Raw genomic sequence first — 17462 nt, 5'->3', positions numbered from 1 at the left:
TCCTGAGAGACAAAGACCACATTTCACAGCAATATGCCCACCATCAAAATGTCACAACTGACTACATTTTTTTTAAAACAGATGCACTAACTTATACACACACTCACCCACAGCCAATATGCCATTGTACAACTGAACTTCAGAACCAATCATTTGCGTAATAAAGACAAGCCACCTTTCCCTCATTTCAAAGGAAATAAGGAATGTGTTTCACATAAAACCCAATTATAACAGTTTTTATATTTAACATCATATTTACAACTTGGACAAGCTGAAATAGCATAATAATTTTACTTTGTAAGATGTTCTATCTACTTTATATGAATTAACTAGTCTTTCAGCTAACAGCTCATGCTCACCTTCCATTCCTAAAGGGAGGAAGGGACAGATATACCATGGAAGCCACACATAACAGAATATCCCAGAGGAAATTTAATAGAATAAACCTCTTGAAACACTCCTGAATTACTTACGACATTTGTGATATAGAAATAACTTCTTTCTGATTCCAGGCCCAATCACAACTTCTTCCTATCACTGCCATGATTTTACCATCTGACCCAGCAGTACATTTTAAGAAGAGCGAGCTTAACAGTTTCTCCAATGAAGCGGAGAGGTGGACAACAGATCAAGAGGATATTCAATCCTACAGAGCTAATTGGTCCATCAGTTTATTTGAAATATTAGTATCTCCCCAATGTTACATAAGCTAGGAGCAAAACGGATTAAATCAGGAGACAGAATCCTGGTATGCCAGGAAGTAATGGAAAACCTGAGAGAATTACAGCATGAAATGTTGTAAAAGACTTGAAGCTGCAAGAGTAAAAGCGTCCCTTAAGCAAGGTTTTTGCTACCTTCTGTAAGACAAAATCATGAGTCACAGTTGGCCCAAAGCTTCTTAAATTGCTGCTAATAAAGACACTGCCATGGTAATTCAGGGAAAAAGCTCACCTCTAACTGTTTCTAAGTACCACTTTTAATTACCTGCTATTTACAGAATGGCAGACAGCCAATAAAATTCTCAGTAGAACTCTACATCCTACATAGCTTGCAAATCATCTTACTTTCTATCTCTGAATAGCACAATGCATTGTCAAATTAGTTTCTCCCTTGCTTCAACTGGTAATTTATTATATCAATCTTCTTAAGTGTTCAAAAATTAACATAAAAATCCCTATTCAGATTCCTTTAAATAAAAGGTAAGCGCACACAGCATTTTCTCACAACAATGGAATTATTCACATATCTATTTTCAACAGCTACATTTGGAACAAAAGCAGCTTGGATGCAGAATATATTCAAAAGTTATATACAGCCAGGTGGAACATCGTATCTTCCCTCTTTCAGCACTATACAAAAAAAGGACAAAATGTCTTTAACACATTAAACTTAGCAGGGATGTGCTCAATAAAGAAGGCTGATTTATTAAATGTAAGTGGCACCACTGCCACATGATAGCCTTTGATTTACACTGTTTTTAATTCACAGCTAGCAACGAAGTTTTTCCGTTCCCTTACAGCCCAGGTCATAAAGGCTACAGATTTTAGATATCATGGAATGGAAAACACCATAGCACTGCTGTCTAACTTCCCATGAGAAGGCAAAAGAAAACAATGGGTATTACTGCAACTGAAATATAATGTCCCAACAATTAAGAGAGATTCTGAAGAGCAGATAGCTAAAGGTGAAAAAAGTACATCGGAAGTAAGAAGCTTGTGAGACTGAGGGACTTGCTGAGCTACTACAGGTCTCAAAAAGGACTCCAAGGTAAAGATTCTGCCGAAAGGCTAAACAATTTCTTAAGCTTCAGGGCGTACTGAAGAATTATTTACCCAAGACATATACTTTTGAGGTGAAGAAGAAATACTCTTAGGTTGCGGTATCTATAAAGGACATGCTGGAACAAACTGATCATTAAAGCAGCAAGTCAGCAATACCAGACGGTTATGTTCTGACAGGATTTTAATACAGTGGTAAGTTTTAATGACGGCATCTTAGCAGTTCAGACACCTGATTCTTGACAGCCAGAGGGCAGAAAACATTTCCAGACACACTAGAGGTGATCTGGGGGATCACAGGCAGAACACCTTTATTTCAGGCTTAGCATTTCATACAAATTATGTCAGAAATAAATATACACAGGAATGTAGCTTCCCTGCAGCTAAACAACAATGGTACTTGGTTGATTAAAGCACCAGAATGTGCTATAATCTCTGAGACTGACTCATTGTATTAACACATAATACTTGTGACCAAGCTGCAACATTGTTACTGCAAATATAAGCTGTAGTTCCTACTGTAACAACACCCAAAGACAAACTACATTGTGCTGTAAAAGAAAAATCGTTTTCATTTAATTTAATCCTGAGATATATATATACACACACACAAGCACATATACATATTACTTTTTATGGCATGTATGAAGGAAAAAGGATATTACATGGAAAAGTTGTATATCTTTTCAGCAAAATGGTAACCACGCATTTCTACCTTTAGGTTACATTCTGCAATTAAAAAACACTGCCAGATAATATTTTATGGAAATAGGAATTCCACTGAAAGTTATCTTATGAACTTTTGGACTGAAATATTTGGTGAATGAAATCTACCTATGTTCAGAGCCTCTTTTCATTACATAATTCCTATCCCAGAGAAAAACACAAACATGAGACCAGCAAAGGTTTCTGCACTCTGCATGTAATCCTATGTATAAGTTATACTAATAATCAATTTAAATGCATACTACATTTATATCAAACAACTTGAGACTTGCCACTGAAGCTTACAATATGCTTACATTACAATTATTGCTATATACCTTTCACTGTAGACAATGGCTTTATTGTAGTACAGTATTGACCCTGTAGTAATTTTCTGTTATTCAGCCAGATTCAGACACAATTCAGCACTGGGAGAAAACTGTGTCTACAGTATTAGACCCCTGCAAACAGCCAAGGTGAAGCAGGAAAACAGCAGAGGCAAGTGCAATGCTGACAAAGTGTTTGTGTAACTGAAGGCATGGACATAAAAAAATTCAGGCCCCTGCCTCATATACAGTCCACCTCAGATAGTATTTTAATGCCTAACAAGCAATCTGTTACTATATTGAAATATCCTGGTGTAATGAATTTAGTAACCTGTGAAAGTGAGAACAGTCACCTCTTGCGCTTTAGCTTTGTTTCCACTTGGCTTGGTTCTATTTTATAAATCAGTAAGAAACTTTGGAACAAACCTGATTTTCCTGCCAAATTCACTGTTTTTCTTGCTTTTTCTTCTGGCTTGCTGTACTATACCCTGACTGTATTTCTACAAAGCTCACTGTTATTACAGGTGGTTATTACCCAAAATTAAACCAACCATTTTCCTCTGAGAATCAATATAAAAATGCAGGCTGGCTTTGGAATACTTCCCTTTATCTTGCTATAGATTTACGTCTCCAGGTGAGCTTACTGCAGCTTTTTCTTCTCAAAAGAAACTTGGTGGCATATTGCTGTTTGAAACCAATATCAAATTTCAAAGCAACAGGTAACAACTTCAGGAGCTGAGAGGAACATTCTTTAGGTCAATTGCATGAACCCCCAAAATGATAAAGAGCATAAGAGAATACAGCAGAACATTTTAATACAAAGATGGCAAACTGCACGTACAGACATGGATAGAGGAAAGAGGGAAAACTACACAAATAATTTTTCCACAGTTCTGACAGGATAACCGTGCCATCTATCTGTACTTCTGTACAAGGAAGAGAAGTTACAGGTCTTACTCTAACTGGTGAGCTACTGTTTCACGTGCAGATTTATCACTTTTGTCATTTCTATGCTACTAATACATCCATATTTCTAAACAAGAATATTTGTGGATTTCTGAGTTTTGTAAGAATACATCATACATAAGTACTTACTATCCAGAGAAGTCTTACCTGTTACCAAGGACTGGTTCCCCAGAGGCTCCCAAAGCAGAATAGTCCATGCCATAGAAATTCAGCCCTAGAAGTATTTTATTCCTCCATTTTGAATCAGGATCCAGTACTTGAACACATGCTCGTACCCAGGGAAGAGGGGAATTCGGACCAGGTCTGTCAAGTTAGCAAAAAGCAAACAGGTTGTCAGAAAAAATACTCATTCATTCTCAGCCTTCTCTTTTTGACTAGTGTAATTGTAAAGAGCAAATTATGGCACACAAAAATCAGTGAAGGTTAACCTACAGTCCTATGAAGGTTAAATGCACATTCTTCAGTGGCTTGAAGTACTGATGCACAAAACATGCTTGCCCCACTCTTGACTTTGCGATTCATTTCTAAGGTGAAGGGACACAAAACTTCTTACAGTGGGTTAGAAAAGGTTTCCACCTAGCACATTTTCTCTGTCACTGGGCCTGGCATAATGCCCACACAATAATTCAAAACTCTGTATGACTTCAGTCATTTTCCAATACTATCCTCGGTGTTTTTACTGTAAACTGGCACAACATACTGGGACAAAATCCACCATTTACTTACAGAAAGAACTATAAAATCAATGATTGTTAAGCAAGACAGGTTTCAATGACTGTAACACTTATTTGTGGATAAAACCCTAAATAGGCAATTACCTAACAGAAAGCTACATTAAGAAAAAGAGTAGAGCCTTAATAGACAGAGTAATTAAATCATCATACACATAGTATCAGGGTATCATGCTCATTCTGTTCCTATCTCATCAGAGAGGAGAGCAGGCTTTATCATAAACACTCACTAACATGATAAAAGGCACTCACTAACATGATAAAAGGAAAAGCATATTCTAGTCTTACAGATATCAACATCTACTCCCTACTCATTATCTGCCTCAAAGCCTTCAGGATATCTGTGCCATTAAAGCTCAATGTGCTAATACAGGACAGAAATGTAGCTGGAAATTGTGTTCATATTTAAAGGCAAAAAAATTGTGAGAAAACATATGTATTATCCTGTATTTCATATAGTCAGACCAATCAAAGCAAATTCAAGTGAAAAAAATTTGATTTTTTTACCAAATCCTTTCTCAGACTAAAAGTAAATCTCAGAAACTACATTTATTTCAAATACAATGGGTGTGAACTGAAGAATGCTTCCCTCCTCCTTTCAAGTAAAAAAGGTTAGCAGCTCCAAGTAACTTAAAGTGCCAGTGAAAGCATAAAGATGTGACTGTACCACATAACAGAACACATGATTTTAACATGGCATAAAGCATGCTGCAGCTTTGCCACACAGGAAAGATCCAGCCTACAGCACAGCATTTCAAAATGCAAAGCGGTTCCAGATGGGTTTGTATAGTCTGTACAAAAGCCTTTAGCACCTCATCTTCATAGATGTCAGACTTACCTAGAGAAAAGCTAAACTGGATACATCTATGCTGCATATTCCAGCAGGAAAGTAACAAAAAAAAATGTTCTAACTTCAGTACACATCACTGCCTATGTTTTTTCTCCCCTACGTAGCTAGGCTTGAAGATGTAGAGACAGGCCTGGGGAAGGATAGAAGAGACAAAAGTTCCTGTCCAGACATTATCAAAATGCTAATATACTACAGGTGACAAAGGTTTTAGTGATGTAATAAACACAGGAACAATGGCATTTCTAAATCTGCCAGTTTACCACAAATAGAAACTCCAGACAGCCACCTTGAAGCAAGATATACAGAATCTCCCAGGGATTCCAAAAGCATATCCTTAGCTGCAATTTGTAGGTGAAATGAACCATGCTTTTGGAGAACAGTAACATAAAGAGTCTCTGCAGAATTTAAGGACCTCTCAACTATATTGCTGTTCCACTTTAACACAGTTAAAAACTCAAGTTCCTGAAAATGAATATTCATGTACAAGAGCAAAGTTTTGTGTTATTTTTCAGTCAGATCAGCTCCCTGATCTGGTTTGATGAACTGCTACATGAGCAGCTGTATCAGTACAAGGGAGGGACTAGTGAAAGACTGCAAAAAGTCAAGCATATCCACCTTAGCAGTGCTGCCAAAAGGCAGTCTGCTGCCTCGGGATGAAGCAAATGACTTGTTAATTGTGCTTTAAAGCTATTTTTTTTGACAATGACATGTACTAGATTATTCGTGTACCTATCCTGCAGAACTGTGCTAAATAACTAAAAACAAAACAGCCTGGCCTGGAAAAGAATAAGTGTCATGGAACTAGTAAAAGGATAATTTTTTAGCTTGAGTACAAAGCCTTTCACAATATCTGGGTGCCAAATATACATTGCTGTTAGACAATGTCCTGAGTCATTGGCTTGTTCAGAAGTGACCTATCCTAATTACTAATCCAAAACTTTAGTATCTGATACAGTTAAAACACACTGTCCACTTTACTAAATAAATGAACTCATGCTGTAGATTTAATAGTGACTTAACTGGGAATCAGCTCCTTCAGCAATCTTTTTCTAATGTTAGATGAAGCCTTACCGTTGTGGTGTTGAATAGTCATATGTCATGAGACTGAAGCTGTCTATTGCCGAAGCCAACTGATCAAATTCTTTCTTTGTGAACATTCCCGGCTGGTTAGTCCTTTTAAAACAAAGCAAAATGAAAACAACAGGAAGAGATAAATTACTACAATAACCTGGTTTATTCTCTCTTTTGGGTTTCATACCATTTGATCAGGTAAGAAAAATATTTCATTCTGAGGTGGCAAAAAAAGATACTTCAGTACCATTCTTATAATAAATGTCCAAGAAAAAAAAATATTCAATGCTATTTACATTGCCAGTGGGAAGAATCAGACTTCCAGAGCATACTTACAAAATAAGCATTTCCAGCATGGCTATGATAGTGATTATAAGGGCTGTGGACTAATCAAATTGCCTTTGGTAGCAATCAACTGAACTCTAAAAGCTTTTACAAAACCTTTAACTGCTTGGCCTGTCAAACTGTTTTTGATATATATAAAACTAAGTTATCTGAGCCATACTTAAATAAATGGATGGGTGCAGCTTTTGAAACAAAAACATAAACCAAAGGTAATTTATTAATCTCAAAAAGAATAGTAATTTCAGCTTGTACTGTACTTCAGAAATTTTCTCTCACTGATGAAAAACACTTTAGTTTCTTTTCATTCCCTTTCAAAAAAGTCCTAAAAAGCAGAATGCCAATATAACTTCCTGTTTTTAGCAAAAGACTATACAAACCTCTTTTCTTTAGACAAAACCACGTCCATTTCTTCTTTTTTGGGGGGGTGGGGGGGTGGGGATAAATCCATTCTATGACTTCTCTAGACAAAAGTCTAGTTATGCCTTCTGTATATCTTTGTATGAAATATGGAACACAATTCTTACTTCCCCCTTTTTTTGCTTATTCTTGATTTACAAAATCTAGCACTGGGTTAGTATCTACCTAAGCTTCATGGGTGAGGGAGTATATTTTTGACAGTTTTGGACTCATAGAGACTACTAACTTCCTTCAACCATTCAACTTGGAAACAATTAATGCACACAAATTGCCTGAAAACATTGAATCTGTTTCAAAGAGAATTCTTAACTTCAAACTAGCAGCACACATAGCACAGGGGGGAACATAAGGCAGCCTTAATCACATTGTAAAGATGGGACTGTACTAAAAAGGAGAAGCTGCCAGAAGAACCACGTCCTCAGCCCCAGGGCTCTGAAACACGTTAAGATGAGACAGACAGGTAGAGAAGTAGCATACTGTCCTAACAGCCTGGGAGAGCAAGGTTCATAGGGGAACATTATAAAAGAAAATAAAAAGAAAAAAAAGGTGGTTTAACAGCTACAAACCCTGTGGTGCGACTCTGCCATTTGAGAGGCAGACTTAGATGATTGTACAATATTCCTCTAGAGAACAGAGAGACTGAAGAATCCAGACCTCCCCAGTAATATCAGAAATCGCTACTTGATCTAGAAATTAGTAAGTAGGCAACCCCTACCTAGACAAGGTACACATTAAAACAACTCATGTTCCATCTTAAATGTAAAAAACAACAAGATGCTCAGTGACAGATACAAGTAATAAACTGAAAAATCACTTATTTTGACCTTTATCACTTATGGATCAGTGCGCAAATTCTCCATCCACCAATGTGTGCTGAGTGGATCACCAGAGCATAACAGCATTCATTTATCAGTCTACAAGGACACTTTCTGTTCCATCACATTAGGAAAGAGGTTAACAGAGTACAGGTTACAAAGTGGGGCAGATTAAATCATTTAACATGCCTGTCACACTATACGTGAGCAAAGCATGAATGATGTTTGCAAGCCAGGTCAATGAACCTGACCAAACATACACTGGATTATGTAGCTGTAATTTGTATGAAGCCTAGTGGTGTTCTGGAAGTCTCAAGTTTTCAGAACCAGTGATATACTTGTTATATTAAGGAGAAATCCCATCCCTTTCCTTCCAGGGTTTTAACAAATTAAAACAAATCTTCACTTCTGGAACCTATTGGTGGACCTCAGTTTTTTGGATAGTTATATGTTTGTCATTTACTGCAATTACAAGCTACAGTGGATCTACAAGAATAAAGAAAACTAAAGACATCTTTGAAGCAGTGTCATGGCAACTTGGATGTCTGTAGGCAAAGCAATTCCTGAACACACTCCAGCAAAACACATTTTCAGTAAATTGATTGTGATTACTCATGAAAGGAAAAGCACAAAAAGTAATTATAATGTGTATTAGATATTAGGGCAAGTTGGATTGCTTTATAGATTAAGCTCGGTAGTACTTCAATGAAATTTGTATATGTAACTTTCCCTCTACATCCATTTTTCATATATGTCAAGGAATATGGGGAGGGGGCAGGGGGAAACCCACAACAAAAAAACTGAGGTTAAAATGGATATTGTCATCATTTTCTCCAAAGCAAGCTTGTAACTGAACTACTTCCACTACAAAGGAATGCCATCTGAGGAGCAAGGTCATGAATTTCCATCTTGGAACAAACTGAGCAGCAATGAATACATTTTGTCCATTCATGGATAGTGTTAAAACACCACCACTCTTCACAGAAAGCAAGCACCACTCACTAGCTCAATCCACACCACCAGTCAATTCTGCTCTAGTTAAGCAATTCAGGAAACTGTCCACTGGAGCAAAAATGAGACTATTTGTTTCATTTCTTGAGACCTGTTCTGAGTCAAGAAAATGGGCGCTCAAGGATAAAAACTAAATATTTTTCAACAGCTATCATGCTTCTCATTTGAGGTTTTCCAATCATTCTAATATTTAATCAGAAACTTAACTCAAGGTCAGGTATGTTCTACTGACTACATCAAGAAAACCAGCACAGAGAAAGTCAAGAGGTTTGGCACAGAATATGCAAAGTCCATGAGAACAAAAGTTTCCGAGTCTAAGCCAAAAGCCTGTCATTATTCTAAGTCTTGAATACCATTTTCCAAAATATTCAGTGAAGTGGCAGAAATTTCATCATCATTTATCAGCACTGTACAATATATATACTAAAGACAGCTTGTTATTAAATTGTCAGATGACTAAAACCTTGGTGATTTTATCTGCTCACTATCAATACTGCAAATGTGAAGGACCAGAAGTCAGGTGTATGAACATGAATAATATGAAAAACAAATTATTTAATATATCTGAAAAGTCTCTTTGCATGGAATTAAACCTGACCTCTGAACTGCTTCATTTGCTTTACCTTTGAGTTCACCATAAAACACAGTTCAAAAATTACATCTCATTTGGAATCTAACAAATGTACTTGTTAAAAGAGTGAAGTTGAACACTGAATACAAGAGAAATCTGCTGTTTAAAGAAACCTGCTCCTACTGGCCTAAAAATATACTGAAATTACAAAACATGCACTATAAATACAAAACAATTTGGATTCAAGAAGTAAATTCAGGCAGAAAAGAGTAGTCTTTTTATGTTAGCTTATACGAAATCCTTTTCATTGCTGTTCTAAGAGCCAGACACTTCATATGGTATTTGCATTTGTATTTTTCTAACTCAATAGCTTAAGTAAATGTTAAGCTTCCTTAACATTCTGCTCAAATGCACTGGTGTTCTTACATGATTCTTATATCATTGTTCAACATAGTTAACTCTGAAACTTATTAAATACTAGCAAAAACCCCAACTATTCAGGTTTGGAAACGGTTGGAATCTGGGCAAAATGTGCATCTATATAGACTGTAAAAGTTGCTCCATGAGGAGAAATTCACCAGAGAGATGAAATTTATGGCACTTCAACTGCAGTAAAAAACACCTCTGATATTATATATACAAATCATTCATTTCAGCTGAGCTCTGGATATAATGTCCATCATGATGTCTATAAGACATTATCCCACGTGCTTGTGCTGGTTGACAGCAGGCTTAATATGAGTCAGCAGTATGCTCTGGAAGCCAAGAGGGCAAAACACATCCTGGGGTGCATCAAACACAGTATAACCAGACAGTCAAAAGAGGGGATTATCCCACTGGATTCAGCGTCAGTGCAGCCTCACCTCAAGTACAGTGTGCAGTTCCGGGCCCCACAATTTAAGAAGGATGTTAAGGTCCTTGGATGCATCCAGAGGAGGGCAACAAAGCTGGTGAAAGGGCTGGAAGGAAATGTCCTATGAGGAGCAGCTAACGACTTTGCACTTGTCTAGTTTGGAGAAAAGGACACTGAGGGGCAACCTCATTGCTCTCTACAGCTTCCTGAGGAGGGAAAATGGAGAGGGAGGTGCTGAGCTCTTCTCCCTGGGATCCAGTGATAGGATGCATTGGAATGGTTCAAAGCTGTGTCAGGGGAGGTTTAGACTGGACATTAGAAAGCATTTCTTTACTGAGAGTGTGGTCAAACACTGGAACAGACTTCCTAGAGAGGTGGTTGATGCCTCAAGCCTGTCAGTGTTTAAGAGGCATTTGGACAATGCCCTTAACAACATGCTTGAACTTTTGGTCAGCCCTGAACTGATCAGGCAGTTGGACTAGATTATCATTGTAGGTTCCTTCCAATGGAAAATATTCTATTCTATCTTTCCCTTTGTAGGGAACCATGGAGTTACTGAGAGAAAAAGCACTCTACTTTTTGAGCATAATGTTTAAGACACAGAAATATTTCTAAGAAGTGACCCAGTCCTTTTCTTGTACAGAGAACAGCTGTCCCTGAGACACATCAATACTTTTGCTTTAGACCAGCACATTTCCTCAAGAGGTGATGAAGCTTCCACCACACACTTTTAAGAGATGCATTTTCTTGGATAAAATACTGATTTTACTGCTGAAACCTTGTTTACATGGCCCAGTATTAATTTGTTCCCATTCTTAGCTATGTCACCTTTGACTTAACTAAGTAGCTCCTTTACTTTGTCAAGAGATTCACTGTTTCCATTTGTAGCTCCTGACCAAAATTTATGTTAGACAACACAGCAAAAGCGGAAAAACTATTCCCCTGAGAGCATAGTTCTTATGTGCATATCTTCCCAAAAACTTGTCAGTATTTTCCGATGGCACACTGCTATATGTATATACAGAAGCTATTATAGGGACAACATCACAGACTTAGAAGAAGAAATCACCTGTTTTCCTTGGTATTACTGTACATACAGCTTAGAATTTCACAGACCCTTTTTACCATTCTGTCCTTTCACATCTAAAATAAGTGCAGGGGAGTTTGTTTCATAGCCTAGAATGTCTATTACCTGAATCTTCCAAATAGCATACAGTCATATGTATCAAAATTCCCATTAGTGCCTTACTGATAAGTATTTCTGTAAGGTTTTGACTTTGTAGTCTTTCATATTGAAAGACTGGAAAAAAATACTTCAACCATGCAAGCCACTTTCATTTACTTTCAAATGAATCTACATTCTCAATTACTTCTTGTCTCACTATGATTACTCTCAAAATGAAGTAAGAAAAAAAAAAAAAAGGTCTTGTAACTGACTATTATTCCCTGCAAGTTCAAACTGCATTCTTGTTTGGTTACCTCATCTTCTCCCTCCCTTACAAAAGGGAAGTTTTCTGTATCCTCACTTCTTTGAATAGTCCTTCATAATGGAAAACTGACTGATTTTCTGTTTCTAGTATATATGTATTTCAGAAGTCATCTTCTCAGTAACGACTTAATTTTCTTCTTATGTATAATTCCTTGTTTTCTCTGTAAAACAACTGTTTGCAAATCTTGCCTTCTCCCATCTTTCTTCACCATCAGATATTATTTTCATAGCTCCTTGCAGTTAGCTGCACTACAGTATAATGCTATTGCATTTTATGAACACAGACCATTGATTTCAGTTAATGCACAATCACTGAATAAAAATTCACCATTTCTTCCTCCATCTACTCTGTTCTACAGCAAATAGGAGAAAGAGCTAAAATCTCTACCCTGTGCATCACACAGTTATAGGCACTGATAATGAAGTAGTCAAATACATAAAAAAGTTAAATCTGAAACCATTTTCTTTTCAGGAAAAGTCCTTTTCACAGTTTTGTAACTACCCTCTTGCTTTTTAGGTTCCTCAAAACTCTGTAAGGATGACAGCTCACTGAAGTAATTCTCCGCTATCAGTATTTAGAAAACAGTTCTATGTGGATCCTGGTTTCTATGGATGTTTTGCAACTAGATTCTCTGGTGTCTTACAGGTGTTCCATTTACAATGCCCTCTGACTGCTGGGTCTTGGGAAAAAAGATGTGTCATCTTTGTCTGTCCAGCTGCCTATTTTCATGAAGTGTCAGGGATCTGACTATTAAAACAATATCTCTATGTCAGTTTTGTTTGAAACTGGTCAAATGCTAAAAAAGCTTTTGCAGAGAGATGAAGAATGGAAGAAATAAAGCTTACAGATACCTTGTTTCCTCAGAAGTCATGCTAAAAATAGAATTAAGGTCTGTCTGCAACGGCACTGGATGAAGCAACAACAGGACCTTGACACAATACTGCTGTTCAAAGCCATGAACAACATTTACAGATCTAATCCTGCTGTCAAAAAAAGAACAGGACCATACTGAATGATTAACCAAAACAAGAGAGATTCTCAGACAGATGAAAATAGATTTAATACATAGTGGGGGCTGAATTCCATGCAGTTGGTTGGAGATTTTAAAAAGCACAGCATGATCTCCATCTCTGACCTCTCTCCCTCAGTGAGCACATCCTTGCAGACAACATATCAAGGCTTTTACAGAGATGCATTTTACTCGTTAAGCATTTCAGAAAATGAGCATGCTTAGTATTCAAATACGTTCACAAGCATTTGTAATACAGCAATCCTTTTCTCTATTTCCTTTGTAAGGACAGAAACTTGCAAAAGCTGAAGAACTGCATGCAATGATATGATCTAAATCTTAGTTAAATCAGAGCTTAAACACAGTATCTGATTTTGTGGCCTAAAAGTCCAGATCAATATGACAAATCAGGGACTGTACATTGCAAAACCAAAAATGTTGGTCCACTGAACCACAGTGTTGATGTCAGTCTGTTGTGGGAAAAACAAATAACACAAATTCCAAGTTAGTATAAATGTTGTGGGGGGGTTTTTTTGTTGTTTTTGTGGGGATTTTTTGTTGTTGTTGTTTGTTGGTTTTTTTTCCCCCCAATCTGTATGAAAGTCCCATTCCTCTTAAAACAGAAATAAAAATCAAACTGAAAGGTAACTCCATAAAACCAGTGCAACCACCACTGCTCACATACACTCTTCCAGTTGTGGCTTTTCATCTGATCCTACTCTTAGAACACTCTCCCAGTTTCACACACTAACAGTGTTAGGACAGATGAAGGCAGAGACAAAAGCAGAAGGTTCCTTCCCCTCCCAACTAACCCTCATCTTCTTAACATCTCCAAATCATGTTTTGCTCATGTAATATGAAAGACTACCTTATTGTTCATAAGCCAGAGAAACATTATCCCAAGAGATAAAACTTATGAAAGAATGAGCAAATGAAAAAAAAGGATTTTTAATGGAAACACGACAATTTAGCAGTTCATTTCTAATGAGTTGGAACAGCCTGAATATTGCAAGACTTTAGCAAGCCTGGGCTAGACATTAGGGAGAACCTTCTAACGGCGCATGTAGTCTGGAAGCACTGTAATAACATTCATTCATTGGTAGATTTTAAGAGCTTGTTAGATAAACTTCTATCAAAAGTCATGTAGTTATAATTTATTTTGCCTTAGGATAGTGCACCTTCCAATACTATTCTCTACTATTCAGCACAGTAGCTTAAATTCAGAAATCAAAGCCTGCAACCCTACTTGTGCACTGTCTTTGGCTGCTGCACTAATTTAATGACGGGAATGGTAAAATTCAGGTGCCTTCAAAGAGCATAAGGGCTATCTGTCAGTTGTCCACAGAAGAGATCACAATTTAAAATAAAAAATATCTCTACCAAATGCACCCTAAAACCACAAACCTGACTGATTTTATTGGCATTACTGACCATGTTCAAGTTTTCTTAATGGCAAGAATCTCTCTACCAAATTCTCAGATTAGACTAGGACAGGCATTTAAAAAACAACAACAAAACCTAGCCAGCTTGACAAGCAAGAAAACTGTAACCGAATGCTAGAGATTCACAATACAAAAGAGCTGGGAGTGGTTACTTCACACAACATGAGTGCATCATATCACTGGGGGACTGTAAATGGTAACAGACTACCAAGTAAAAACTTACTGTATTTTCATCAGGAAACAAAATGGCATTTATGTACCAAATGAAATTTTTGCAGAACATTGAGGGCTGGCACTCTTCCTTAATATACATATCCCATCCCAGCTGTTGCCTTTGCAGTACTTGCTCTCCAAACAGGGAGAAACACAGGATCTGTTCTTGTCATGGAGTAGCCTACGCAGTTTTCATGAAGCCAAACTAATTACGTGTGGCCCATCTGGTTTAAACCAGTAACAGAAATCAAGAAAGAGAAGCATGCCAACAATTATATGTCCTGAAAAGAAAGCATGAAATCCCAGCAGACACCTAGGGACAAATGAGCCTGAAAACTGCTGTCCTCAGAGCTGAGGCATGCTGGCAGACCAATCTGCCCCACTTACACTGTATTTTTTCAAGTAACTTAAGAATTGTTACCTGAAACTCTTAAGCCAACATACAAAATTCACCTGTTTGACAAAAACAGACAATCTGAATACCAAAGAAGGTTTCTTTTGATACTTGTCATTGTATTTACTGTTTGCATTTTTGGGGAGGTTAACTGCTCTCCTTTAATGCTGTTTCTGTTATGTTGCTTCAGCCTCTTCAGAGGAATCATTTAAGCAAGACTATGCATAAATGAACATCCACTGTGTCACCATTTGGTTCTCCTACTTTCCAAACTATTCTAGTGCCTTTCATGCCAGGGCTTAATGCCCAGGCAAGCCATGCTCCAATAGCAGAACATCACGCAAAACAAGCTTGCACCCTGGAGCATATGAGCCTGATTTAAAAACTTTAACACACCAAATGTAGGCTTAATTCTTCCTTGCAAAGATTAAAATGCTCATCTTTTTTGAGGGTTTTTTTTGGGTTTGGGTTTTTTTTTTTGGAAAGTTTTCTGACTTCATAGTGAAACTTATGCAGTAGTTCCTCTATAGCAGCTGGCTCAGAATTAGTAGAGCTACAAACACCAGACACGGTGAGGAATACATTCCACTCTTTCTTCTCTTTGACTGTTGTTAGTTGACCTGCAGATTATTTTAATGATTCTCCCTAATGGGAATTCAAAAACTGACATGTACACCTGCTTCAGCACGTCAGTGCAGTCAGACCTTGGCGGCATTAATTTTATATAGTAAGGCACAGCCTTTAAAAAGCCACTTCTAAGAATAGATTTGTTCCTCTCAAGTCCTTTCTGAATCTATACAAGATGCATTGAACGTTCCACGGCTGCAGTCAGAGCCATGCTGTACTGAGCTGGCAGCCCAACAAACAGCAGCAAAAAAACAGCGAAGTCATTGGCAAGGGAAACAGATGTAGTTTAGAGCCATTAACAAGCATCCAGATTTACTGCAGCTAACAGAATTCAGTTTAAAGACGTGACTGACAGACTGTCCTGGTTTCGGCTGGGATAGAGTTAGTTTTCTTCCTAGTAGCTGGTATAGTGCTGTGTTTTGGATTTAGTATGAGAATAATGTTGACGATACACTGATGTTTTAGTTGTTGCAAAGTAGTGCTTACACTAGTCAAGGACTTTTTAGCTTCCTATGCTCTGCCAGCAAGAAACTGCGAGGGAACACAGCCAGGATAGTTGACCCAAAATGGCCAAACAGATATTCCATACCATATGACATCATGCTCAGTATATAAGCTGCAGAAAGGTGCCCGGGGGCAGTGATCACTGCTCAGGGACTAGCTGAGCATTGGTTGGCAGGTGGTGAGCAACTGCATCGTGCATCACTTGCTTCATATATTATTATTACTACTACTACTACTATTTTACTTTATTTTATTTCAATTATTAAAATGTTCTTATCTCAACCCACAAGTTTTCTCACTTTTACTCTTCCAATTCTCTCCTCCACCCCACCAGGGCAGGGGGAGTGATTGAGTGACTATGTGGTGCTTAGTTGCTGGCTAGGGTAAACCATGACAGTCCTTTCTGGCACACAACATGGGGCACGAAGGGTTTGAGATAATAACAGATTAACCAGAGCGTATTAAGGAATCTGTTAACAGTTGCCAGTCACAATATTGATTCGTGTGTTCTCAATATTAGCTCATCTGATTTGCACTATGCTCCTTTTTTTTGCTGTACATGTTAAAAGATTGGTGTTGGGTTTTGCAGTTTGCTGTGCTCTGCAGGGATTAGTGATGATTTGCCTGGGAGATTTGTTATTAAAACACTGGCCTTGAGCTTTATCTGGTATTTGGGTTTTGTACTGAAGCCATTACTGTACTTCAGGTACTACCTCATGGAGACAATTAGCAATTACACCTCTTCCTCTGACAGGTTTTTTTATGAATGAAATACAGAATGGCACCTTTGCTACCTTCTTCTATGATGTTTCCTCCTTCATTACTATAACTTTTCATTATCTTGAACATCTTTGGGTAGTTAAGATACATCTATTGGTATTTCTTGGGAATATTGTTTCGGTTTTGTCTAAGGTTAATAAGCAATTTAAGAATACCATCCAGAGACCTGCCCCAGGCTGGATAGTTATGAGTGGCAGGGTATGTGGGATAGTATGCGCAAGTACCTAGGACAGTGGGCACCTCCAGTGTTTTGGAACTTCATCCCGAACAAGTGCAGGATCCTGAAAAACTAGTAAAGTATTTGGAAAAACTATGTTGTCACCCCAGCAACTCCAGAGAGACACAAATCACTGCAACGTGCTGGGGCCTGGCCCATGCCTACAGAGCTCTGTTCAATACTATTCAGAACCCTCAAGGCGAAAAGAAGGTCTCTGGATCTGATGACAAAATGACAGGCACTGCGGCTACTCCAAGCCCCGCAACAGGCACCGCTGCTAAACCGCAGTGAACACACCTGTGCTGGTATCAGTCACCCCTATACACAAGAAAAAATACACAAGAAAA

General features: G+C 37.8%; 1 protein-coding gene across 2 annotated transcripts in view; it reads right to left on the bottom strand.

The window, feature by feature from the left end:
- CHID1 (chitinase domain containing 1) overlaps positions 1-17462 on the bottom strand; it is a 130002-nt gene that overhangs the window by 76113 nt on the left and 36427 nt on the right. For both annotated transcript variants that reach the window (XM_075712527.1, XM_075712528.1), the window contains 2 exons: positions 6428-6529; positions 3923-4078 (listed from right to left, as the gene is read on the bottom strand). In XM_075712527.1, coding sequence (XP_075568642.1) covers positions 3923-4078; positions 6428-6529 — 258 coding nt within the window. The remainder of the gene's footprint in view (positions 1-3922; positions 4079-6427; positions 6530-17462) is intronic.

This window comes from Pelecanus crispus, chromosome 6 (genome assembly GCF_030463565.1).
Source record: "Pelecanus crispus isolate bPelCri1 chromosome 6, bPelCri1.pri, whole genome shotgun sequence".
Taxonomy (NCBI): domain Eukaryota; kingdom Metazoa; phylum Chordata; class Aves; order Pelecaniformes; family Pelecanidae; genus Pelecanus; species Pelecanus crispus.
The sequence above is the reverse complement of the archived record's forward strand: the minus strand, read 5'-3'. Positions and strand labels throughout refer to the sequence as shown.